Source organism: Rhododendron vialii, chromosome 1a (assembly GCF_030253575.1).
Source record: "Rhododendron vialii isolate Sample 1 chromosome 1a, ASM3025357v1".
In the NCBI taxonomy this organism is placed as follows: domain Eukaryota; kingdom Viridiplantae; phylum Streptophyta; class Magnoliopsida; order Ericales; family Ericaceae; genus Rhododendron; species Rhododendron vialii.
The window spans coordinates 37,947,409-37,974,441 of record NC_080557.1 but is presented as its reverse complement, the minus strand read 5'-3'; the positions used below and the strand labels follow the sequence as shown (position 1 = coordinate 37,974,441).

At 37.1% G+C, this 27,033-nt stretch overlaps 2 protein-coding genes across 2 annotated transcripts; both read right to left on the bottom strand.

The window, feature by feature from the left end:
• Window positions 1-1,512: 1,512 nt before the first annotated feature.
• Window positions 1,513-8,374, bottom strand: LOC131304010 (mannan endo-1,4-beta-mannosidase 4-like). The gene is made up of 5 exons (XM_058331136.1): window positions 7,946-8,374; window positions 4,041-4,235; window positions 2,877-3,002; window positions 2,163-2,359; window positions 1,513-2,065 (listed from the first exon to the last, which is right to left on the bottom strand). Exons 1-5 carry the CDS (start codon window positions 8,303-8,305, stop codon window positions 1,711-1,713), a joined length of 1,233 nt encoding a protein of 410 aa, XP_058187119.1. The 5' UTR covers window positions 8,306-8,374; the 3' UTR covers window positions 1,513-1,710.
• A 4,681-nt stretch (window positions 8,375-13,055) lies between these two features.
• Window positions 13,056-17,832, bottom strand: LOC131303932 (mannan endo-1,4-beta-mannosidase 4-like). The gene is made up of 5 exons (XM_058331032.1): window positions 17,388-17,832; window positions 16,446-16,643; window positions 16,040-16,162; window positions 14,304-14,506; window positions 13,056-13,651 (listed from the first exon to the last, which is right to left on the bottom strand). Exons 1-5 carry the CDS (start codon window positions 17,727-17,729, stop codon window positions 13,294-13,296), a joined length of 1,224 nt encoding a protein of 407 aa, XP_058187015.1. The 5' UTR covers window positions 17,730-17,832; the 3' UTR covers window positions 13,056-13,293.
• Between the last annotated feature and the right edge of the window lie 9,201 nt (window positions 17,833-27,033).

Sequence of the window (27,033 nt, the reverse complement as noted above, 5' to 3'; positions counted from 1 at the left end):
TCCTATAAAATCACTTTATGAATAAAATAGAGTATTTTGATACTTTCAAATAGAGTATTGAATTGGAGATGCTCGTAGTGTTGTTTCTCTAAGTTCTTTCACAGGTTCTTCAGTTCTTTTTGGTTCTCATGTGTCATCTACTTCTATTTGGCATCAAAAGTTAGGACATCCAAGTCTTTCTATGTTTCAATCATTAATAAAGCAGTTTCACCTGCCTGTTCATAAATCATTTGATGTCACTTGTTTTAGTTGTAATCAAGCAAAAAGTCATAAACATCATTTTCCTGTTTTTGTCACAACTTCTGTTAAGCCTTTTGATCTTTTACATATGGATGTGTGGGGGCCTGCTCCTGTCCCTTCTGTACAAGGATATCGATATTATTTGCTCATAATTGATGATTTTAGTAGGTATTCTTGGTTGTTTCCATTACATTACAAGTTTGAAGTGAAAACTATGCTTACTCAATTCAAAACCTATGTCCAAAATCAGTTTGCTACTACTGTTAAGACTGTAAGAGCTGAAAATGGAGGAGAATTTGTGAATAATTATCTCAAGCAATTGTTTTTGTTGTATGGGGTTGTTCATCAAACTTCTTGTCCAAATACTCCTGAACAAAATGGAGTAGTAGAAAGAAAACATAGACATCTCATCGAAACTACTCTAACCTTACTCATTCAAGCTGGTTTGCCTACACATTTTTGGCTTGAAGCTTTAACAACTCTTAATCAGCTTACATAACCACTCTCAATGGGCTGACTTAACAATTGTTTGCTTCTTTTTTCTTTTGCTCGCCGATGTGGTACTTGTGCTTGTTTCTTTTGTTCAATTCACTGAGGAGTCGACATTCTCTATTCGTAGATGTGGTGGTTATATACTCCTATGTTTGTTTCTTTTGTCCCATATAATTTCACTGCTGACTAATTATGCTTTATTTTTTGTTGAATGTTGCTGGCTCATATGCGGATGTCAATAGTTAGTGGTCACCGGCACAGATATTGTATCCTCCCTCCATCCCTTTTTAAGTGTCCCGCTTCGTAATTCCAACTTATTAAGAAAATATCATCATTACACATTTCAGATCAACTTTTACCTTCACTTTCTCTACTTAACCTCTCTATAAAAATATCATAATTACACTTTTACTCACTAACTTTTCAAAATGGAATCTACTTTTGGGGCAAAATGGAAAATGTACCCACTTTTACCCACTAACTTTACAAAATGGACACTTATTAAGGAACAGTCCAAAATGAAATACTGGACATTAAAAAGAGGACGGAGGGAATAGGATGGATGAATATTGGACGAGTGCTTGTTCCCAGTTCATCATCTAGTATTTGATTAGGCTTAACTCTCCCGACTTCCACTACCCTACTAACAAATAGGATTGCGTATGTAGTATCCGATGTTGCCTGCGCCGGGGGAAGGGGGGGGGGAGCGGCTGGTGGCGGGAGTATTATTCACTTTTTTCGCAATGTTTTCCTTTGCTCATTCAAAAATAACCCATTTGATTCACAGATTAAAGCACAACCATATGTATAGTTTATGGCATCCCATTAGTAAATCCCTTATTGCCACATTCAATTGTTATGCGTCTCATTGAACATATATAGCAGTGCATAAGGACAGTACTGTTATTGTTATTTTGACGATATTACTGTATTACCCTCGTAATTCGCATCGAATGAGTGAAATAATTAGCTGCTTGTTCAGTTGATAGCCGAAAGCCTTCGAGACTGATGATGGATAATGGCGGCGGTTGACGGGCATTCATCCAACACAACTTCATAGCCGTCTCTGAAGCTGTCCATTCCAGAGGCCATGAGTTGCCAAAAGAGCCCGCCCCCCAACGGTCCCCCGCTTTTAACGCAACCAAACACGGTGTTGTAAATATACTGGTAGTACTCGTCCCTTGCACCCACGCTGTACCCTGCTGATTTCGATGACTTCCCGAATTCAGCGAGGAGGAGTGGCTTCTTGAGCAGTGAATTCGAGTCTGCGATGTGGGTTCGAATCCATTTTTCCACAAATGCAGATTGCTCTTCCTTACTCGAACCCTCCATCCTAACATCAATCATGATACAAAGTTCATCATCTTTTGCTTCAAAATGAAATCAAAGAAGAGTGTATAATATGTACGTCCTACAAAGATTGAAGTTACCATTGCTCAGGGTAGAGATGAATGGTGGCAAAATCGATCCCAGGAATCTGATTGTTGGAAATGAAGTCGGTCCCAACAACTTGGTTTCCAGGATTGTTTTGTTTCCTGGATTCCCCATAGAATCCTTCCAGTCCAATTTCCAGGAGATGATTTCCATCGATGGACTTAACGTGGGTGGCCATTTCTCTGATCCAATCCTGTTTTAGAATGATCAAAATTATCAAACAAATGGAGTAGCAGTTAATTTATCGGAAGAAAACTAATAGAGTATCATGTGATCATGAAATCAATTGACATGTGTGTAGTAACTAATTAAGCAATATATGTAAAATAACGTCACCGTCTCACTTGATATATATTCTCTCTATCCCAAACATATTGTCTGGTCAGAAAAATGATAACTTAAAAAAATATATATATATATTTTTATCAGGAAAAATTTAAAAAGTTTTGATAAAAATTGCACAATTTTTGAGTTTATTCAAAAAGTCAAAACTAATTGATATTTAGTAACTAGTGGCAAAAGGTTCCGAGTTTTTTCAACAAAAATCGCATAATTTTTTAGATCTGTGGATTGGACAATTTTTATTTGGAAAGGAGGAAGTACTTGTTTTCCAATTTGTTGCTTACGAGGGTAGAGAAACCAAAAGTCAAGGTGATGATTCAGCACATCTACATGTACAAAACTCATGAGAGAGAGAGAGAGAGAGAGACCTGAATAGGCCTTCCAGAGAAGCCTGCAGTTTGGCAACGAGGTTCATTCATTAGCTCCCAAGCAAAGATGGTGGGATCATCTTTATACGCTATCCCAGTTATCGAATTCACTCTTGTTAGCACAGCCTGCAGTTTTAAGTAGTGCCATTGCAAAAATTCAAACTGGAAAATCTGTAATTGGATAAAGAGAATAAATTAATGGAGTTTCACCTTATCATCCCTTCATCCTATATAATTTTTATGCTTATTTTTGCATGTTTCCGAACAATTTGACCAATTTTAAGGTTTTGTTTTATATATTATCCTTGAAATTGTTACAAAGATTACAGAAGTAAGGATTCGAGAATCCGAGACTCAATCCGAGATTGGCAAGAAGCTAAACATGAAACATCCATCGGGACAAGCCCGTGAAGCTTATTGGGCAAAGCCCATAACTAATTTTCCTCTTTCTGATGCCGTCTCCCCTTTGACCCTTTTAATTAATCAATGTATGCTATCCTTTCTATGTGTTAGCCCCATGATTTTTTATTTTGATGATAACAAAAACAACCTAATTGAAATTATATTAGTCTTGAATTTAGTTTTTTTTTTTAAATTGTAGAAAGTCAGTGTGAAATCCAATTCACCCTCTCTTGAGTTGCTTTTGAACCAACACTATGATTAACAAAATCTCTTTCTGTGCCGATCAATGGAAATACACAAATTAATCATTTATATGGCAAACCTTAGTCGTCTAACAACGATGGACATATAATTTCTAAAATTTTAAGACAATCAGGTGTGTATTTTGCTTCGAAGTGGTAAAATCTAGAGTACTCACATCCTAGTTCCTACATATGTCCTTCTGTGTTGATATTCTATTCCTCTTTTTTTCACTTGGATATATATATATATATATCATGACTCTTTATCATTGTCAGATTTAGTCAACTATTGGATAGTTCCGGAGTACAATGTGGCATTATCATGTGGTACCTTTGCAATGCAAAATATTCTCACCACACGTACAATACATGCAACGTGTGGGTTGTTTCTTGCCTTTAACCACCCAACAAAAATGAATGATAATGTCTCTACGTAAAGGGTTCGGAATACTGCGTACGTGGGAAAGGCCACCTAATACTCCAGAAATGTTAAAAATATAATTACTCGATCGATATTTACCTTGACATGATTTTTGTAGTATCCCTTAACAACAACACTAGTGAAAAAGTCGTCATCATTTTTCAAGGATTGGCCTCGGTCTCTTGCCCACTGCACATATTGTTTTTTGCCCCCATAAGCTTCCCAGTTATTCACCAAGCTCAGGATCAAATAAATTCCATACTTCCTCGCCTCTGAGATCACAAAATCTAATCCCTGCATGAAAGAAACAACAATATACATTACACATGTGACATGCTACATATACATATATATGGAGTAGTGAATGCCCGTGCCTGAATACAACACACCTGCATTATGTGTGAATCCAACCTAAACAAATTATTTGTCCCACTTGACCAACAAAACAATCCCATTCGAGTTCTCCCAATGATAAGCGCATAAATGTTCATATTAACACCCTCTAATTTATCTTTGTTAAGTCCATTTATATTATTACTCGAAATTTAATGCTTTATTTTTATATTGTAGATATTTAGAAGCTTAATACGTTAAAGTGGTAAATTATTTACGTGGGCAGATCATGGATTGGGCCATATTACTTTTGCTCAACTGTCAGCATGTAGCCATGGAAGTGGAAATAGTAGCAAAATAACACAATGTCTTGGTGGGCCCAAAGTAGTTTTCTACAGACCAAGGAAAGAAAAAGTAGTAGAAGGCCTAGCCAAATTCTCGTCAGTGGTTGGCCCCGGCTTTGACTAAAAAAATTGGAGAAAATAGGGTTTGTAAAGGACACTACAGAAGCTTAAAAAAGGGACGACGCAAAACAGTGAACGAAGCTTTTTGTTCCGAATATTGTTTATTTTTCTTTCGAGTTTTTTTTTAAGTTTTGAAATTTTATTCAATTACTCGCACTCCGATAACTCGTTTTAATTTATGTTCTTAATAAAAGTTATTCACTTGTATTTAATTAGTTTATATTTATTATTTGTTTTTCATCTCACGTAATAGAAGCATGTTTCAAACTAGAATTTCTTTCAATTTTTGCTTGATAATGATTAGTGAGTAGTCGTATAGGTAGGGCTGTGGGGTGATTAGCAAACCGTGACCAGTCGGGCATTGCTCTTATTTTCAAACAATGAAAAATACAATTTTAGAGTGGTAAAATACTTCTCGTAGACGAACTCGGGCATTGTCGAAGCCCATGTGAACGGGAGAATGGGGGTCCAAAACTTATTCTTTGCTGCGTATGGGTAAACGGCGACCATAACGGTTTGCATCTTGTGGGATATCTTTTTCAATCTAAAATTGAATATTTTTAAAAATATTGAATGACGCAGGTTAATCCGGACTGATTGTGAGTGTTATGAACCCTACAACCGTACCTACTTTAAATTATTTGAAAAGAACAATCAATTTCCTAGGTTTTAGTTAATCCCAATCAATTGTCAATGCGTGGCTACCTAAGAGCCAGTTTAATCAGTAACAACCCGAGTTTTTAGTCAACACAAATCACTGTTTCTGTTGATTCGACTCCGGACATATACAGGATATTATGCTACGTCAGTCTCTGTCATACGCTTTGGGCAACCCGTTAATTTAGGACTAGAAAATCGTCAAACATTTTTGGCGCCGTTGCAGGGGATGGTAACATATGTTAAGAATTCGGGTAATTTTTTTTCTTTTCTTTTTAGTTTTTTGTTTTGAATCATAATAGGTAGAGGTAGGCAATCCTTCATTGTAAAAAAGCAATCACCTCTAAAACCTAAGTACTGCCGAACGGTGGAAATAGTAGCAAAATAACACAATGTCTTGATGGGTCCAAAGTGATTTTCTACTGACCAAGGAAAGAAAAAGTATTAGAAGGTCTAGCCAAATTCTCGGCAGTGGTGGCCCACGGCTTTGACTTAAAAAAGAGAGGAGAAAATAGGGTTTGTAAAAGACACTACAGAACTATCAAAAGAAAAAAGGACACTACAGAAGCTTACAAAAGGGACACGCAAAACAGTGAACGAAGCTTTTTGTTCCGAATATGGTTTACTTTACTTCCGAGTTTTTTCTTTAAGTTTTACAACTTTCTTCAATTACTTGCATTTCGTTAATTCGTTTTAATTTTTATTCTTAATAAATGTTATTTGTTGGTATCTGATTAGTTTATATTTTTTGTTTGTTTTTCATCTCACGTAATAGAAGCATGTTTCAAACTAGAATTTCTTTCAATTTTTGCTTGATAATGATCAGTGAGTAGTCATTTAGGTAGAGTTGCGGGGTGATTAGCATACCGCGTACTACTCATATTTTCAAACAATGAAAATGACAATTATAAATTGGTAAAATACTTCCTGTTGACTAACCCGGGCATTGTCGGAGCTCATGTGAACGAGAGAATGGGGGTCCAAAACTCATTCTCCGCTGCGTATAAGTAAACGGTGACCATAAGGGTTCACATCTTGCGGAGTATTTTTTTCAATCTAAAGTTGAATATTTTTAAAAACACTGAATGAAGCAGGTTAATCCAGACTGATTGAGAGTGCTATGAACCCTACGACTGTACTTCCTTTAAATTATTTAAAAAGAACAATCAATTTCCTAGGTTTTAGGAAATCCCAATCAATTGTAAGGGGGCTATCTAAGAGCCAGTTTAATCAGTAACAACCCGAGTTTTTAGTCAGCACACATCACTATTTCTGTGGATTCGACTCCGGATTTACCGGATATTGTGCTACGTCGGTCTCCGCCCTAAGCTTGAGACAACCCGTTAATTTAGGACTAGAAAATTGTCAAGCACCCAACATCCGTTCGTGGGATTATATATATATATATATATATGGAGTTAGGTTCCGGTGAGGGATCCCTCATTTTATTAAAATGCGGGACTCCCCTTCCCGATTGAATTTCGATGATCCGAGCCGCTCAAAGTTATCAGAACGTGATTTTAAGGGTCCTCGTGAGAAATCAGCAAAAAAAATGATCAGGAAGGGTTTCATCCGAGCAGTTTTCATTGAATGGTTGAAAAAAAACTGCTCGGATGACACCATTTCCTGTCATTTTTTTTGCTGATTTATCGCGGGGACCCTTAAAAATTACGTTCTGCACACATTGAACGGTTTGGATTTTCAAAATTTGATCGAAAAATTAAAATTTCTTATTTTAACAAAATGAGGAATCCTTCACTTGAAAATTCCTCTCTATATATATGCTCAAATTCTTAGCGTTGTATCTATGCATCACATAAATTAAAAAGAGAGTTTGAATTGTACTTTGTTTGTCCCAATGTATTTGTCCTTTTTTTAAGATTCATCAATCTCAATTGAAAGAGATACATCTGACAGCAATATTACTTGTCATTGACATCTTCCACAAAAGCTGAATTTTTGTAATGATATATTAATCTTTCTTTACTTCTATGTATGATCTTACATCATATAGAATTACGTCCGTATGTTCTTTTTCTTTTTTTAATAACTAATAACATATCTCAATATTTATATCTAGTTTTTTTTTATCAGCAATATTTATAGCTAGTTATGGTTTATTAGTACAAAATAAGAAAAATAAAGGGGGAGGTAAAATTATTAATTTGAGGACCAAACTTGACTTTATTTAGGATTTTAGAGACCAAATGTGTATTCATACCACAATTATGTAAATAGACCTACATCTCTTATTTTCTTCCTACTAAATCATAAACTAAATTTCAGACCCTATCACGTACAGCTCTGCCCTATGTGTATAGGTATACCCTACATGCATATGTAGATATGTACTTTTTCATAATTGAACCGGGGATGGTGCTATGCAGTAAGTGCACAATACTGTGTTGTGCGCATTCGGGTCGTTGATTTCGACTATTAACAGTCTATATTAAAAACATATCTCAATTATTGATTGTCGAGATCAACGGTTTAGGTGCACACAACACGATGCCGCAGAACACCTCCCCGGGTTCGTTTATAATGTATTACCTGAAACATGAGTGGATTGTAAGTGCCAGGAGAGGGCTGCAGGGGTCTGTAACTTCCACCATCACTGAAAGCCCAAGTTCTTGCAATGTTCATCCCTTCTTTCGAAGCTTGATGGAAAGTGTTCGTCACATTCGCCCTTGTTGTAGGATCAGACGCCATGTACATCAGCCAATATGCATTGAACCCATTGAGGTTCAATCTCCTCCCATTCTTCACGAAATGGGTTCCACTTGTTCTAATGAACCCTTGTGATCCAGCAGGGTAATGACGACCATTTGCATGGCCAGTGCTTTGTCCCTGCAGTTGGATTAATAGAACAAGAAGAGCCAAGAAAATGAATGATCTTCTATTTCCCAACATGGTTCACAATGCTAGATCTGATCTCTAAAATATTACTCAAATATTTTGTCTCCAATATTGCACACACGGGGGGGGGGGGGGGGGGGGGGGGGGGGGGGGGGGGGAGAGAGAGAGAGAGAGAGAGAGAGAGAGAGAGAGAGAGGCAGTGTGGAATGAGCCCTCTCCTCTGGGATTATATAGATGAGAACTGAGATGTCAGGATTTTCACAAGTGTGATTTTCTTCACCTCATTAAAAAAGAGGGTCAACAATACCTTCATTTTTGGTAGTTGTTAAATGGGCTCATGGCACTTATGGTTTCTAAAGTTTTTATAATTTTCCGAACCAATGAGACGTATTAACCACTTTACGACTGTACTTTTCAATTTGCAAAAAAAAAAAAAAAATTATGAAGGGAGGAAAAAATATTAAGTATTTCCCTTTAATATGCATAATTAATGAATGAAAATCCTCTATCTTTTGCTTAATTTCAGCTCTTCTTCTGTCAACCAGATATTACCAAAATATGGGTGTTGTGTTGGTTTAATTTATTAACTTGTTGACGAACTAAGTTTATTTTCCAAATCCACCTGTGAATGGAATAAAAAGAGTATGATACGTTTTCCAAATGATATGTATGTACAATTACTCCAAGAACTGACCTTACACATTGACATTAAATTTGGCTATCGATCTTATTCGATTTTATGACTCCAAGGAGGCAAGGATCCATCAATCCGTAAGAAAAATGAAGGACTTATGTGTCCCGAACTCTCAAACGCGTCTGAAGTTAATGACCTAAAAAATCTGTCATGGCCCCAATGGGGTCTGCTGCTGGCGATGGAAAACTCATCTCAACTCTCATTAAAAATATGTGTGAAATTATATCATCAACGCTGACTTCAAATTGGTGTCAGATGGAATTTTTTTGATGGATAGGATTAGACCTGATTTTATTTTATTTTTAATTGTTGATGTCATCATTATTTCTTTTGTTATTGGTATTTATTACCTCATGAGATGGCAGTGCCCCATTATACGCCTCCACTAAACATTTCTCAAGAGAGTCCACATATGCACTTAGTACATACTGAGCTCCACAAAAACATATGTTGAAAAAAGGTATTGGAGCACCACGTAGCGGTACCAATACCACCCAAGATGATGTGGCTGTCCAATTGGGTTTTCTTGCTTGGTTGTTCCTCTCCCGAATTACAAAGGCTCCTTATATCAGGTGTCGATTTCTCTCTATGAAGGATCTGCAATGTTCTCTTTTTTTTCAACTCCTATCTTTGGGAGGGCTAAGAGATGTTCTGGAGTTCTAATCCAGAAGAAAATGCTGAAAATGTCCTATTTCTTTGCCTACTGAAATGACAGCTATTGCTCAAGATGGATCAGTTTTGTTTTGCTTGTAATAGTGCTCCTATTTGCCTTACTATTCTGGTGATGTTTTGGGAGGGATAACAAATCTGCTTTTGCTGCTCGGAGGATTTCCGGCTTTGATGTGGTTTCTTATCTGATGTAGGATATTTTCTTCGTTGTTTTTTCTGGCCAGCTGTTTTTGGCCTTCGTTTTTTCTCCTCTCTTCCAATGCTCTATTGGAAGTTTTTTTCCTCTCCCTATTAATTCTATGTATCAATATCATGGTTTATGTTTCTTTTCGTTGATGTATCCGTATCCAGCTTTAATAATATAATCTTTTTGTTGATAAATAATAATAAAAAAGACCACCCAATATCAGGGAATAATTTTTCCTCTCCTATGAATGGTTGTGCACTTGTGCCTTTGCAAGAGTGATTACCACTTTACCAGCATCCCACCCCTTTACAAAACCACACATTGTATAAATAGCTGTGAAAGGGGTACGTGGACACCAAATGACAGTGCGGCAATTCTCATGAGAACTCAATAAATTCTCCGTATGTAGTGGCCTGACTCCCTTCTTTTTTCTTTTTTTTTTAAAAAAAATCATGTGTTCAGTTTGCACGCTAACAGCCAAGCAAACCTCTAATGACCCCAAAAGAGTTGATAGCACTTGATTTCGATCCTTTTAAGAGAAAGCAGATTTGTAAGTTACAGGCTTTGATCATCGGGCCAAATCTGAAAATTTAAAAGAAATGTGTCACATTGGAGAGTACAAGAACGACATTATAACAGCGTGAGAAAATAGGGATTATTGGTGCCATTTTCACTTTAGTGAAGAGTAAACTAACTCACTCCTCGTCAGAGGCGTTTAGTGTTTAGGGCTATGAACAATTTATGGACCTTCATGTGGACTAACTAACTAATTCCTCTGTTAACTCCATACTAACGTATAAAATAAATGGCAAAAAAAAAATTGAATATTTAAAGCTGACATGAACATTACAAAATGGTATGTGTGTGTGTGTATAGTAGTATAAATTCGGTAACGTGTGAATGGAGATGCCCGCTAGCTGGAGGGGGGTTTGCTATTAATGTAGTCAATTTCATTAAATAATAAGAATAGTATTTCTCATGAATTACTTTTACCATCAGTTGATTTTCAACATTTCTCGATCAATAATTAATTACGTTGACAACTGCCAGAAAACTGACTCCAAAAGATTTAACTCATCAGACCGAAATTGACTTGTTAATTAATACATCATCATCAATGACATGTACTTATTACATAGATTTTCTGAATCCTCCAAAAGGGCAAAAGTGTAAATCTTGGAGCTTATTTTCGATCTTGATTTTTTCTTTTAACATCCACTTAATTTTCTCTCCTATCTTTTATATTTCCTTTTCCTATTTTTATCACAAATTTCCTGACCATAGATATATACATGGCTAAATACAAGAAATGTGTACGCATCAGGAGTGGAGTGAGAATTTATAAATGACTTGGCCAAATGCCTAAAATCTCACACATATTCCATGCGATTGGGTCTTGTTTGGCAACGATAAAGAGCTAATTCTGTATTTTTAATGAAATTTTTGGACAATTTACTTTACTAACTCCTATGGGTCCAATGGGTATATCAGCAATAAAAGTTACATATGTTCTTAGCGAATTTTCTAACTCCATCGGTTCGAGCAGTTTGGTGGTGTAATTAGGTTCACGGCCCAGGCAGGTTTTCATCACTGGCACCGTTTTGGTTTGCCTGGTGGGGTGGTCAGCAGAGGTCGGCAGCATGTTGGTGGTAACGGCGATTGTTTAGGCAGTGTTGGGCTGTTAGGGTTTGGGTTGGTCTTGGGTCTCTTAGGCTGGGCGTTGCCTATGTTTTGGGAAAATGACGGCCCTGGACATGTTTTGATAGTTAATACCGTCATTTTCTCCTATGTTTTCTATAGGCATGCTTTTGTGGGTTTGGGCTTATTTTTATATCTGGACATTTTGCGTCTTTCTGTTTAATCTAAGCCATATTTGTTTCAATCTAGACATTTTGAGGCCCATAGGGTGTTTTTTTTTTTGGATTTTGTCCACAGGTGTTCGGGTTTTGCCCCTTAAGTGTTTGGGTCTCGGCTCATTATCCAACCTTTAGTTGGATCCCCATCCTCTCTCCCCTTACTTGATGTACCCCTATCAAGTTTCCTAATAAATTTTTGCCGTTTCAAAAAAAAACATCCTTCCATCCTTGCTAAGTATAGTAACAATGATTCAAGAGATAATATAACAAAAGATTCATTAATTTCACAATTAACCATGTCTACTTACAAGTGTAATATTATCGCACATGGGGTGTGAATAATTTATTAAATTTTTTTTGTTAACAAAAGGGGGAAAATATAGATTGATGAATAGCGTCCAATGAAGATAGAAATCTTAAAACCAATATAGAGCAAAGATGCATATGAAAGTTAACACGGAGGGGGTTCTCTAGAGGCTTACAAGAAAAGAAGAGAGCCAAATGTAGCCAAGAATAATTTGCTGGCCTGCAGGTTATAAAAAAAGAACCTCATAATTAACTTGCGAAAATTAACATGCCGACAAATCATTCTTGGCTGCAATCGACTCTCCGCCTCTTCGCGCAAGCCTCTCAAGACAAAGCTACATTGGACTTTGAAGATTTGAATCTCTTATTTGATTTGTTGATCGAACAAAATGTACTTGCTACATGCGGTATATATAGTCACAGATTTGGTGCTTATACTCTTGCTCTCTGATCAACTTTCCAAAAAGGCAATATTCTAATGTCAACCAGATGGAATGTCCCACTTGGAGCTCCATTATGGCCTATCCATATTTATATGCTCATAATACCAATCTAGAACTTTTCCCTATTTTGAAAACTTCAACCTTAGGCTTCGATCAACATAGCTGGTTTCACCTGTCAACCATTGGAGTACTAGAGAGAGAGAGAGCATTGAGTTGCGGTTACAACTTGTGAAAGTGGCCAAGTGTGTGGAAATTGAAATGTCAACGAGGATATGTTCTCTTAGTTTGTTTCTTGTTTTTGAGTACCTTTGTTCATATGTCAATGAGGCATCAGGCAGGGAAGAGAGAGAGAAATATTGAGAGTTGTGGTTACAACTTGTGAAAGTGGCCAAGTGTGGAACTTGAAATGTCAATGAGGATAAATATGTTTTCTTCTTTCATCTTGTTTTTGAGTACGTACCTTTGTTTATATGTCAATGAGGCAGGGGAAAAAAGGATACTACAATATATATCTTGATTTGTACACATAAACAGACTTTCCCCATATTAAAACGTTGTGTACATATTTTACCCGGGAAAAAAAAACTAGAAAATAAGATATGAACGTGGTACAAATTCGAAGTTGTTGTCATATGAACGACACCCAAAATAACCAAATCTAGTACTTGCAATTTATTTTGTAGGGACATACAAAAGGCACGTACTTATTTTTTACATGACCGAGATCACCCATGCAAGCGGTACAACAAAAACGATCCGTATTTACATTGAAACTAAAGAAACCACTTATTACTACTTCATGCCCAACAAAACCATAGCTTTTTTTTCTTTACTAAACAACCACAAACACACAAAATCACAACACTTCCTAGCTAGTCACTCAGTGATCAAGACTCGAGAGCAGAGAGCTTCTGAGACTGTTGAGCAATTACGCTTGCAGTGGAAGGGCTTTCTTCCAAAACAACCTCGTACCCATCTCTGAAGTTGTCCATTCCAGAGGCCAAGAGTTGCCAGAAGAGCCCACCCCCACATGGGCCCCCAGTCCTGGCACAAGTGTACACGGTGTTGTATATGCTCTGGAAATAGTTGTCCCTCATGGCCACACTGTACCCAGCTGACTTTGAGGACTTGCCAAACTCGGATAGCAGGATTGGTTTCTGGATCACTGATTTGGAGTCCTGGATGTGGGCTTGGATCCATTTCTCCACGAATGCGGCCCTGGCCTCTTCGTCGGATCCCGGTACCCTGCCATTACGCAAACAGTGTACGTATTAGATATGTACTCGTTTTCGGCCTGCTTTTGTGGTATGTGCTAGAGAGTTTGAGGCTTGTGTACGGATGAAAAGAAATTATTTTTCAAAACAATAATTTCAGTTCATGCTAATATCTTCTAAAAAAAATCAATATTTTTGGTATTTTCTCCTTCTATTTTGATTCATTCATTTTGTTTTTTTAGATTAATCATCCGTCTCGAAAAGAGAGTCTTAAAGGTATAAAATGATGACCAAAAGCACACACAAAATACTAAAGACGAAAATATACCAAATAGTTAGTATTTTTTTTGTCTATAGTGTCGTCTTACATCAATCTTTTTCAACTTCGGTCCATAATTCTATACTTTTTCGATTCCTCTCGTCAAAACGAATAACTAAATTCCAAAAATTACGACGAAAAGCTATACAAAAATTAGGAAAAATAAGTTTTAGTAAAAAAAAAAAAATACCTCGGAAGACAAAAAAATATATATACGTGAACTCTTCCCGCAAAGTTCTTACCTAAATTCTTTTTCGTTAATTTTCTAGTACAAGGAAACCAAAAGTTTGTGTGCGGGGTAAATTAGTCAGATGAATATATCTATAGCTATGTAGTAATTTGTAAAATCGAGAAATTAAGTCACCATTGATCGGGATAGAGATGAATGGTAGTGAAGTCGATTCCGGGTATCCGGTTATTGGAAATGAAGTCCGTCCCAACTTGATAACCAGGATTGAACTGTTTCTTTTCTGGCATCGAATCTCCGTAGAACCCTTCTAGCCCGATTTCGAGAAGATGATTCTTGTCGACGGATTTCACGTACGCTGCCATTTCTGTGATCCAGTCCTGTTGTGCGATGAGCGCAAGACATAACGATTCTATCAAGCAATTATCAATCTCAAAAACAAGAACAAAAAGAGATGAAGAAACGCAAGGAAAGCAAGAAATTAAACAGAGCACACTAGAACACAAGAAATTTATGTGGGTCAATACACAGGCTGTGTATCTACTCTAAAGGGGAAGGGACGAATCGATCCGCTATAGTCACTAAGGATTACAAGCTTCAATCTCCTCACAATTAAGTGTATCTCTACCTCTCTAAAGTTTCTCTCACCAAAACAAGAATCGAAACCCTGGACATTGCTGAAAACACATATTTATAGAGCAATTCGCGGGTCCAACTGACCGGACCGGGCCCTTCAGTAAATTGAAACTACACACAACAAATCCTGTGTAGATATTCCATGGCAGTATGCATGTATGATCGGCATGGTGTGACTTGTGATAAGCTTGAGATATTCAGAAGTGAAGTTTGTGTGCGGTGTAGTTAAGAAGCAAAGAGGAAGGTTGGGATCGTAGAGCAGGGTCAAGGCAAGAATTTGTCTGGTTTTTTTAATTTGGGGGTTGCTTGGTTAGGTTTGGTTTGGTTAGACTGTGTGCTGATTGTGGTTGATTTCCCTTTTTGTATATATAAATCGAGAAGTTTTTCAGTGCCGGGTGGGCACGGGTCACGTGGTGTCGAACACGATCTCGGCCGTCCAAACGTGTTTTGGACGGTCCAGATCTGTTTGGATAATTTTTTAGTGTAAAATTACCAAAACACACCCTCAAGCCCAAACAAATCTGGGCCGTCCAAACACGTTTGGACGACCGAGATGCGTACTTGACACCACGTGGCCCGTGCCCATCTGGCACTGAAAAATTTCTCATATAAATCTGGGAATGTTTGTTATGAAATAGTAATCGGAGTTCATAGAAAAAGAGAGAGAGAAAGTGAAAGGAAGTTGTTTGACAGAGTGAGAGAGACGACCCAAGGGGTTGGCATAGTGGTCAAACTTATAGGTTACGTTTGCTCTTTCCTAATTTCTTATGTTTGAAATCTCTCAGGTGCTCTTAATTCTTTTGGGACCACTTTATAAAGAACTTTACTTTGATTGTACTTGGGATCCCGAAAGTGGACGGTGAGATTCATCCCACAGAATTAGTCAAGATGTGCGTAAATTGGCTTAGATACCTTAGTTATTAAAAAAAAAGTGGGAGAGGGATATACATGATTGAGAGGTGGATGGAGGTGAAATATTTGTAATTTTGTAGTGTTTGAGTTGCTTTGAATAAAAATCGCGAGTTGCATTCAAGGATCAAGAACTCCCACCAATTAATTGGGAAAAACCTATATTTAGACGGTCGATGTATCCTTTGTCAAATTTTTTAAAAAAAATTTTGCTAATCTTAAAAAAAATGGGGAAAAATGTAGTAATTAAATTCTTAATATGAAGCTTACGCAATTATTTTTTTTATCAATGTGTGTGTGTGTATATATATATATATATAGAGAGAGAGAGAGAGAGAGAGAGAGAGAGAGAGAGAGAGAGAGAGGACCTGGAGAGGTTTTCCAGAAAGGTCAGATTGGCAACGAGGTTCGTTCATTAGCTCCCATGCAAAAATGGTAGGATCATCTTTATAGGCCACTCCGCTAATCGAATTCACCCTTGTGAGGACAGTCTGCACCAGAAATCGATTTCCTTGTCATACAAAACATACCTACGTACGGAAGTATATATATTCATTTTTCTGCCTGCTTTATTTGCTTTCATTGTCCGATATTCCAGAGGTAACGTGAAAAACAATTAACTTAAGTCGAATTTTTAAAGAACGTTCAATCAAAATGATGCGGCAGTGACATTTTGAAATCGAAGGGTGAGAGATGAGTAAGCTGTTGACACCAAATTTTGCCCGGGCAGGTGCCACATGATAAGCTTTTTTGGGTATATATATATACACATACCTTCACATGATTTTTGAAGTATCCTTTGACAACAGGGTTGGTGTAAAAATCATCATTGTTGTTTAAGCTGGATTGGCCTCGGTCTCTTGCCCATTGAACATATTGTTTCTTGCCACCATAGTCATCCCAATTGTTCACAAGTGTGAGTATCAGATAGATCCCATATTTCCTAGCTTCCGCAACCACAAAGTCCAGTCCCTATATATATAACTCAACCAATTAAAGAGGAAGAAACAATTAGTACCCATTAGCATATATGATGCATGTGCCAGTGAAATGTTATTGATTTATCTTCACTCACTAATTTATATTTATATGATGAGAAAAATAATAAAAATTTGAAAGTAAGAGATCGAATGTTTGACATGAAATTCCTATAGAAATAGACGCATGTGTGTCCTCATCTGAGGCCTCTCCTATCAATACAACATGTATTTTGTACGACGTCATCTGACTAGGAGAGGCCTGCGACAGGAACACTATATAAGTTCTAGATGAATTATTCAATCTTGACATTATTGTAAAGGTAGGTTGCGGTTTGGTCTCATTTCGCTAAAGTTCTTATTTTTTAAGTATTTATTTTATGCTTTACGAGGCTAGTTATTCTCTCACAACGTCACCTTTAATTCAAATAATAAATATTTATTTGAAGTTCTTATTTTAGTTAGTCAAACACACCCTTATTTTTTCAACTTGAATTAAGAAATTGAATTTCAAACTAAAGAAAAAGAATCAATTGAAAAAGAATGTTAGATTAATTCCTATCCAATGAACAAGTTAAGAGGCACCAAATAAAGCAATTTGTATGCATTAAATATCGTCTCTCCTACAAAGCTGGTGGTACACATACATGGTAATGACGTCTGACCACCGGAATACGAGAGATGATGATTTATACAATTTTTTGTTTTTGTGTGTCATAGCATTTTCGTGTTACGATACCTTAAAAACGTCCTCGTTGTATGAGCCCGGAGAGGATTGAAGGGATCCGTAACCACCATCACTAAAAGCCCAAGCTCTTGCAACATTCATCCCTTCTTTTGAAGCCTGTTGGAATGTGGTTGTCACCTTCCCCCTTGTCGAAGGATCAACTGCCATGTTCATCAGCCAATATGCATTGAACCCATTGAGGTACAATCTCCTCCCATTCATCACAAAATGGGTCCCACTGGTTTTCGCAAAGCCTTGGCCTGCAGGGTTTGTTCTTGCATGGCTTGGTTCCTGTTGCAAGAGAATAAGAAGAGCCAAGAAAATGAAGCTGTTTATTATTGGTCTCTTCCCCATTATCAATAGAAAATCCTAGCTATTTGGAAAGGATTAAAGTGTGATTCAAGAAGTTCCTATGTGAATGACATATGAGTTCAAGAGAGGTAGGTTATTCCAATAAGTTGGTCTGCATGGGTTTTTATAGGGGAGAACTGATAGAGACGGAGCAGGATTTAGATAGAGGGGGGAGGGGGCGAAACTAAGGTTATGAATCTCATATCGTATCTGTTGGTATGTACCGGCTGTACTGTCCAAATTGGGTATTCTACGCCTCTAATTTCATTCTGGTTTAAATATTGATCGGTACCGGACGGTAGCGAAAATACCGGTCAGTACTAGCCAATACCGGACTACTTTTAAATTTATTTTTTTCTTCAATGGACAATACCGGACTACTTTTATTTTTATTTTTATTTTTATTTTTAATAAGTGTATATTATACTATAGATTTTTTTATGTGAAAAAATAACACTAATATCAATAAATTCAATACAGTACCCAATATCTCACTGGTACAGGTATGTACCGTACCAGTAAGAAAATCGGTAGCCTGGCCGATATGGTATTCAGAATCTTGGGCGAAATTTAAAACCTGAAATTTTATATATTCACGTGGTTGTTGAAGTTTCAAGTGTTCCTTGCAGACAATTTGAAATTCAATTAAGCATGCATAAATTCCAAATCCACTCTCTATTCATACTTGACATAACATGTACGTACACATAAAATTTAGTACTATTGCTTATCTCGGCGGCGTTCTTTCAAATCTCGAAAGTCATCTATGATCGAAACTAGTAAAATATATTAAAAGTCGCACCAAATCCCTTTTCAATGAACGACATGAAAGAAGGAAGTTGTTTATTTTGATACTACCATATGATGTTTATTTTGTTTTTTGAATTTTGGGTAGGCCGATATAGTACAGACAATTAATATTTAATGTGTATTTTATATCATATATATAAGGTGATTCTAACAAGGATCATGGCCCACCTGGCCACCCTTATGTTTACCTCTGTGTCCATCAATCAAAGGGTAATTATGTTGTACGATGGTCCGAACAGAAGTTTACGTAGCAAATTAATGAGGTTTCCTTTTGTGCCCTTCTATTTTTCTCAAACTAAAATATCACTATTGTGTTGTCAGAGCATTTTCAATGGGAGATATCAAATTTGAGCCGGAGGTTGTAAAGGTTATAATTGACGCTAGTTTACAATCCAATCCAGATACCTTCTATCAAGCCAAAAATGACGTGGCTTCGAAGGGAGGTGAAAACAGGCCAATTTTGACAACCATCTATATGCATGCCAAATTTTAAAAATATGCCCATTTGAATTTTTTTTTTCCTTTCAAAGTTTGACATAAGAGTTGGCATAAGGGGTTGAAGAGGGATAACTTGATGTCAAATAAAAAAAATTTGGCATAAGAATTGGAGTGGAGGCTTTGATGTCAAGTGTTGGCGATGCTCTTAGTTGTGTAATGCTAAACAGAGGGCAAGATTTTCCTCCCAAATTTGAATTGGAGAAATCTCTTGTTGTAATTAACATGGAGCCATATAAGTTAGTGGCGGAACTAGGATTTAGAAGCGGAATGCACCCAAGGAGAAAAAGTTTCTTTTGAATCTAAATTTTAAAAAAAATTATACCAATTCTGTCTTTTGGATTCTATATATACTCAAGAAAAGCATGCACTCATTTTCTAGGATTCTTGATCATCCTTTACATTAAAACAAAAGAAGTTCACCAATCTATCAAAGTAGAACCCGGCCGATGAATATCATCTAAGATAAATTCTGAACTAAATTTTGAGAAATTTCCCCTCTCAATGTAGTATATAAACGTAGTATCTGCGCGAGGAAATCATCCTCTATTTTGTTCCGAAAGAAGAGTAAGAGTTTTGATCTTAGTCATACAAACATCTTTTGAGAATCAAGATCCTCTCATGTGATTCCTCACATGATGTCAAAACGGGTTTGTCACGGGTCCATTTAACGCATCGAACAGATCATTTTGTAAGTCTTGACATACTTAACGTCCATATAAAAACCAAGTTCATTGGACATCGGACCCATTTGAACGAATCATATTTGTCACAAGAGAAATAGACGTCAGACTCTGACCGTTTATTTTTTCTCAAATAAATATGATTATATCAAGTTTTTACCGATATCCGATAAACTTGATTTTTGGCATGGACGTTTAACACACTGAGACCTACTACATGAACGATTTGGATCGTGAAATAGGACCGTAATAATTCCGATTTTGCATCACATGAGAGATCATCACGAAAGGATCTTGTGAAGTGCCTTTCAATTGATTTGGAAAAGCAAATTAACAGTAGAGAAAGCGAGAGAAAGTACTCAAATCAGGTAGATTAATTCATTAATATTATGGTTCATGTGCTAATTAATTATATCTTCCCTAAAATAGCAAGATCTAAACTGCTTCCCAACCACACCGTTTTGCAAAGCTTCTATAGTTTATTATGCGATGCTTTATAATAGTCTATGGTGCCACTGTTCCCAACTATCCCAACCTAACAATTAACTGAAACTACAAACTTTTTTTTTCATTTATCGGATCTCCGGGTCAACTTGCCTGCATCTTAACTCATTCTAAGGCCCCGGCCCAAAGTTAAAGCCCAAGTAAACCCCCCAGCGACCTTAAAGTTTAAAATGTTTGGTCACGTAGGATTCGAACATATTCGACTTTATGGAGAAAAAACACTTATTTGTTTTGCAATGCCCACTCGACCAAACCCATTAGGGTTAACTGAAACTACAAACCGATCGAAACTCCACGTATGAAAACGAATTTTTTTTATTATATTGTAGAAGTAACCAGTTAACGTGTCAAACGACGTTTCTTATTATATATACAGTACATCCTTTGTACGTATACTACGTAGTAGTATATATACCTTAAAATATTTGCATTATAGTAGAGACGTGCAAAATAACATTAATTTTATCGCCTATCCTATAATCTGAATTGCAGATAAACCTCATCCATTCAAAATTATCTTTATCCGTCGCCAATCCTACGATCTGCATCGTAGATAAACTCATCCATTCATGACCATTAACGACTGCAATCAGTGATCACGTTTCGGGTACAATATGATATGTCATCAATGTATTGATCGAGCGTACGTGCCTCATTTGTCGTGTAACATGCCACGAGGTGTATAGATGAAAACTCACGTGGCCACCTTTCATGCTTCTTACTAGTACGAGAATGCAAACTCGCGTGGTATCCTAAACACGATCACCGTAGGATTGCTCGTGTAAATCTACTTCCTGCCCGAACACCTAATGACATGTTTGCAAGAACGGATTGGCTACATAGGAGGGATCCGAAGATGCTTCTCGGTAGCTCTCTGTGGAGTGGGCGCAGAACGGGTGATCCAGCCATTCATCCTGACACGGACGGCTTGGATTGAATCTAGATGCACAAAAATTTGAACCGTCCATTGCTCAGTTAGATCCGAGCCATCAATTGCCGGCCGCTCTGCACCGCTGGCAGCATCTCCCATTCCACATAGGAGACAGGTGGACAACATATTGAATAAACAAAGAAAAGAAGAAACGAAAAGGTTTGATGAACTCTTCGACCAGAAATCTAAACTCTCTTCTTCTTTTTTTTATCATCTCCCACACGACACTTTCATTTTTGTGAGACCTCGGTCCCATTTCTTCTCCCTATTTTCATTTTAGGACGTTTCCAGATTGTGGTGATCACCTTGAAAAGACAAAACTTGATGTTTAGTTTTCCTTCACTATCCCTTAGAAATGCTTATCCATAACAGTGGAAGAGGGATAAAGGTAGGGCCACATGGAATCAATTTAGCCGATGATAATAGTTGGAGCCGGTAGAGGTTTGTCTAGTCGTTACTTTTCAAGATCCGGGATCAGTCAAGATCCGGGTAAATTGCCCCGAACGACCAACTATCGAAAAACGACATAATGTCCTAAAAACACATGATGATGAGTTCTTTGCCATCACTGCTCAAATGACTTTCCCTCGAGCCCATGCCTGGACCATAACTCGATCTAAAGTTCCTCTGCCAAACTAACAATGTAATGGATAATCATAATATATACATGTTTGCATAGATCAGCTGTCAGTTAGGATGAACTTCTTTGAATCAACCTTAAATTGCTGACACCATTTGCACAAGTACGTAGTACTGAAATACAAGGAACCTGAAAATGACATGCTTGAATTAGGCACAGAAAACTCCATTGTACATCTAGTCCTCCTTAGCAACAGATCATCAATGCTCTGTTTCGATTACGGACTTTTTAAGGACTATCAATGTAGAAGAAAATGTGAATTAATATGCGCGGCTCAGCTGCGTAGCTCAAAAATAAAAGTAGTGTCTACCCCGGTCCGCTCTAACAGTTCATTATCATCCAATGTCGATGGCTTCAAATAGAAATTCGAGAAAATTAAGAAGGTAGTGAAATTGAAAAATTAAACTTGATTTTGGTTAATTGATTTACTATCAAAGAAAGCACCTCACATTTTCATGGCCGCCGTTAAAAATGGGCGCGATCCGACTAGCGGTTTGTTCTCAGGGTTTGGCCTTTGCACACAGTCCATGGCCATCTGTTTTAGGTTTGCTTGATGTGTGGCGACTTCAACAGTTGCGGTTTGGGTCGGAGAAGCACGTAGTTTAGTCGTAGTTTTTATGTTTATGTTGTTTTGCTGTATTGGTTTATGTTTTCTTGTATCGTTGCATACACATTTTCCACGCTGTACTCTGTTCCTTAGGTCTTTGTTGGCCTTTGTTCGTGTCGGCGTCCCTAGACCTCTTGTTGACATTTATCTTCTGGCGATAGCATAGTAATTGTGTATTTTTTGTTTTGTGAAATAGTACGCTATGTTCTGTTTCTTAGGTCCTAATTTGGTCTTTACTCGTTGCTAGAGTGTCTTCGCCAATGTAACGGCGATAAAACACCTCAACTGGAAATGATCGATACTTGTGAAAAGGTTACTTGTCAGTACTATGTCATGTGGGGATGGTGCATCAAAGAACGAAGTCGTCCAAGTGCATGTGATAAAGCACAAGTGGTCCTCAACCCTATCCAATGATAGTTGCCTGACAATTTGGGCCTCAAAAAGGAGAAATTTTTGGGTTGCTGAGCGGAAACCACGTGGTACCCAAGCAGCGCATCCGAGTAATCTATTTTGATTTTGGACGGCTTGGATTTGGAGAGAAAACAAGGAGAGAGAAAGAGGAAAGAGAGTGGTGGGGTGAAAGGAGAGATTGTATTTTGATCTGGGCCGTCCAAAAGTGCCTAATGGACTACTCAAACACCACGTGATATTCATCCGGCACCCAAAAATTTCTCCTCAAAAAGCCTTTGATATGAGATTCGACTCCTATATACGCAACGCAATGCGATGTGGCTCAACAACATGATCATGTTGTGTGACATAGCTCAACAAACTACAATATTGTGATGCACTAGCTAATAGATGAACTATATATCCGAGCAAGATAAAAAAAAAACTATATATCCAAGCATTTTTTTTTTTTTTTTGATAGGCAACAAAGTTTTATTAAGAAACTTGACAAGGGTACATCAAGTTGGGGGAGGGAAAGGGAAATCCAACATAAAATTGGAAGAAACACCTATTGGGACAAAATCCAAAACACCTCATGGACCTCAAAATGTCCAAATTAAACAATAAAGCGCGAAACCCAAAAGGCCAAAAGCATAGATTTACAATTCAGCCCAACACCAAGGTCTGGCCCAAAAGGACCAGACTAAACCCTAACACCCCAAAACTCAGACAGCCCCAGAACCCCACCACACCCGCCGCCACCGCCACAACCACACACCTAGACCATGACCCAACTGCCTACACCGCCGCGACACCCACGAGCCACCGGATCCCACAAGAGGCTGCCAAGAAACCGTCGATTCGACCCTCACAAACGGCTGGAAAACCGATAGCCGGGCTTCCATCCGAGCATGTTTCTTGTAATGTTTGATGAATTTGCACCCACATATTGTTCATATATTTTGACAAACCAAAAATGGTTTTGTGTTTTAATCGGCAACCTAAGATTTTTTTTGACCCGAATATTTCTCGGTGATCAAATAAAAAACCTGAATATTTCTCATGGTTAGGTTAGTTATAAGTAGTAAATACTTCAAATAGGCAGTACAGGCCCCTAAGTAAAGGCTAGCAAGACGTTCTCCAAAATTTTGCTAAAATGAGGGGTCTGAAAAGTTGTGTAGTAGTCATTAGATCTAGGTTTATACAGTTAAATTGAGCATGTCAAATAAGTGAAAATTTGAATATACAAGTATAGTAAGTACTTTTGCCACTAAAAATGGAAGAAAATCGAGTGACTTTTTAAGTGATTGTTTTAAATTTTGTAATGAAGTATCCTTTTATAGTCGTATCTTGTTGAATACTAATAATTTTTCTTTTTAAAGTCGACTTATCTTTCTATCATTTTGTTTGTAAAATTGATAAGGAAAATGAGTTTCACACCCGTTTTTTTAACAAATGACACTACCTTTTTTGTCTTTTACTGTGTGAACTTACGAAATACTTTATGCTTTTTGTGAAAGTTTTATCGCTTTGAGGGATAGTTTCATAAATTCACCCACTACAAGACCAAAATGAGAGTGTGAAAATTAGATCCCCATACATTAAATGGCCTCATTTTCTTAACTTCCCCTTGGATTCCCAACATATCAGGGCCAGCCCTGCATATCGGATGGTGATTTTTGCACCTTCCTTTTTTATTAATTTGAAAGTTTTTCTTTATTCATGTTAATGTATAATATTACCCCTTAAAATTTCTTTGATTTTTCAAACACGTAAAAAGATTATTTGTTAAAATTAAATTACTCATAACAATAAAGTACCAAGATCAATATATTGAGTCTCTGGTTTCTGCCCAGCTTAACCCAACCAAAATCAGCCCGTAGGACTATCAAGAGAAGCCCAAAAGAATCCTTGAAGAAAGTGGGCCAAGAAAGCCCAAAATAATCATTGAAGAAAGTGGGCCAAGAAAGCTCAATTTTCAGACCTAAAGGGAAACCCTTCAACAATTGTCAAAGCCCATTAATTATTTTCGATGGGCTTGAAAAATTGGTCTTTCACGAGGCTCCACTCTTCTGGAGTAAAAATTACCCAATTCGTGATGGGAAAAAAATAAAATAAAATTCGCTAGTTTATTTTAAGCTTTTTCAAAATGCTCTTTGGTAAATTCTAAGCACCTATGAATGTGTCCTATTTTGCATCCATGTTTCTCTATTTTATGGACAAATAAAATGGTTTTGCCTTTTGAGAAATTGATAAAATAATAATAATAATAATAATAATAATAATAAACCCTTCAAAGTTGCTCTAAATCTTACTCTAGTTTCACAAAACGATTGGTCTCGGATTGAAAAATCGATTCGTAAGAACGCGACCTTGTGGTCTATAATTTCTTTCTTTAAATTGGGAGGAACAATATGGGATTCAGGTACAAAAGTAAAATTTTCATATGGCATGTCTAAACTTATAATATCATATAGGTGAATCTATAACGAAATTTATCACACTTTTCTTTGAGGTTATCACCAAGCTTTTAAGCTCACTGACAAGTCAGAACCGACTCTTAAGGGTAATCCACCCGCCCAGTTGCTTCCGGGCCTCAAACTTTACCTAAAATCAGGGCCCTTAGGCCTGGTTAGTCTTCTTACATTAGGCTGTACTAAATACAACTTGATCCGCAAGTAGGACCCAAGATGCAACACAGATAAACGAGCAAAACAAGGGAACATATTTTGGAATCTACAACCAACAAGGATAGAGTAGATGGACACTACCAACTTGTACATGTTCTCATTGTTTAATCCCGAAAATAACATTCAAGTTCTAGAAAAGATAATAATATAACTTGGAACTATCTAAAGTCCCTACTGTTGTACTTTCAGAGCCCAGCTATGACTTTTCAGGGGTTTAAAGCAAAAATTAAAAAGGAAGCATTTTTGTTGGACTATTAAAGAGGGTCTCCTGAAATTCAAAAAATTTTGGAGGAATAAAGCGCTTGCAACACAAATTTTAGCTCAGGATTGACTCTGTGTACACTCATACCTTTACATAGTATGTATGTATTCTCCTTGACATTTACAGGTTGGCCGTGGCTGCTGCTGTATATATATCACTTGCAGGGTGAGGAATAATCGAACTTTCAATAACTCTTGCTTAACTACTGCTGAGAATTTAAGATACTTGGAGGCATGTTGAGAAATTAAGATGACCATAATAGGTTGATATATCTGTAGTGAATGGCACATTTCTTTTAAGGTGTTCTCCTCTTGATTGTTTTTGTTGTTTTGTTTTTTTGGCTGTTAAGCTAGGTTTTAGGAGCGTGGTTATATTGCTTGCTTTCGGTCCGTGGTTGGCCATTGTTTTCCTTGTATTTCTGTTTCTTGGTTATGCCCCTGTGTTCCTCTTTTGGTTTGGTTCAATAAAATCTAATTTATCAAACAGAAGAAAAAAAGATAATCTAAGTTGAACCAAATAAAAATATTGAAAGAGGGGAACACTTACGTAAATTTGTTTCATAAAATAGGTTCATTTTTTTACTACAGTAGATTATTTCTCATTTAAATTTGATTTGATTTTTTGATATTTTATCAGTCGTCCCGAGAACCTCAAGGCGTCTGAGCTAGATAGTTTATACTAAACGAAACCCTAAAGAGTAGTCAGAACGAAGTTTCTGACATTGCCATCCAAAAAAGAGAGTCAAACATACATTTATTGGTCGAGGTGTGTGGTAGTGGTGATGGGCGGCGGCTATGGTTGCTTGCATTAGGGTTTCTGGGAGTGAGAGGAAGAGGAAAGGCCCCACTTGCTGAGTTGGCATGCCACATGTGCAAGGTTTGATGCAGAGGAGTGTCCATAGCATTATTGATGCAGCAGTGCTACAGTCACCGCACATGTCTATCGCACGCGGGTGGGGCTCACCTTAGGTCTCACAAAATACAGAAAAATACCCATAAATTCTAAAATATTAACTACTCAATTTCGCTCTTACGAATTTAGAAAAAATACTTACCGATGTTCAATAAAGATGATTTTTTACAAAATTTCATAAAAAAATTATTTTAAAATTTATGAATATGTTTTAATATTTTTATGACACCAGAAATGAAACCCACACTCGTGGTAAACATGTGCGGTAAACTTGTGAGGTAAGCCTAGACTTTTAGGAGCTTCACCCGAACCCATTTTCCCCAACCAAACCCCAACACAAAACAAGAGTCAAGATTTTGTTATCCAAAATCCCCAATCAGAGC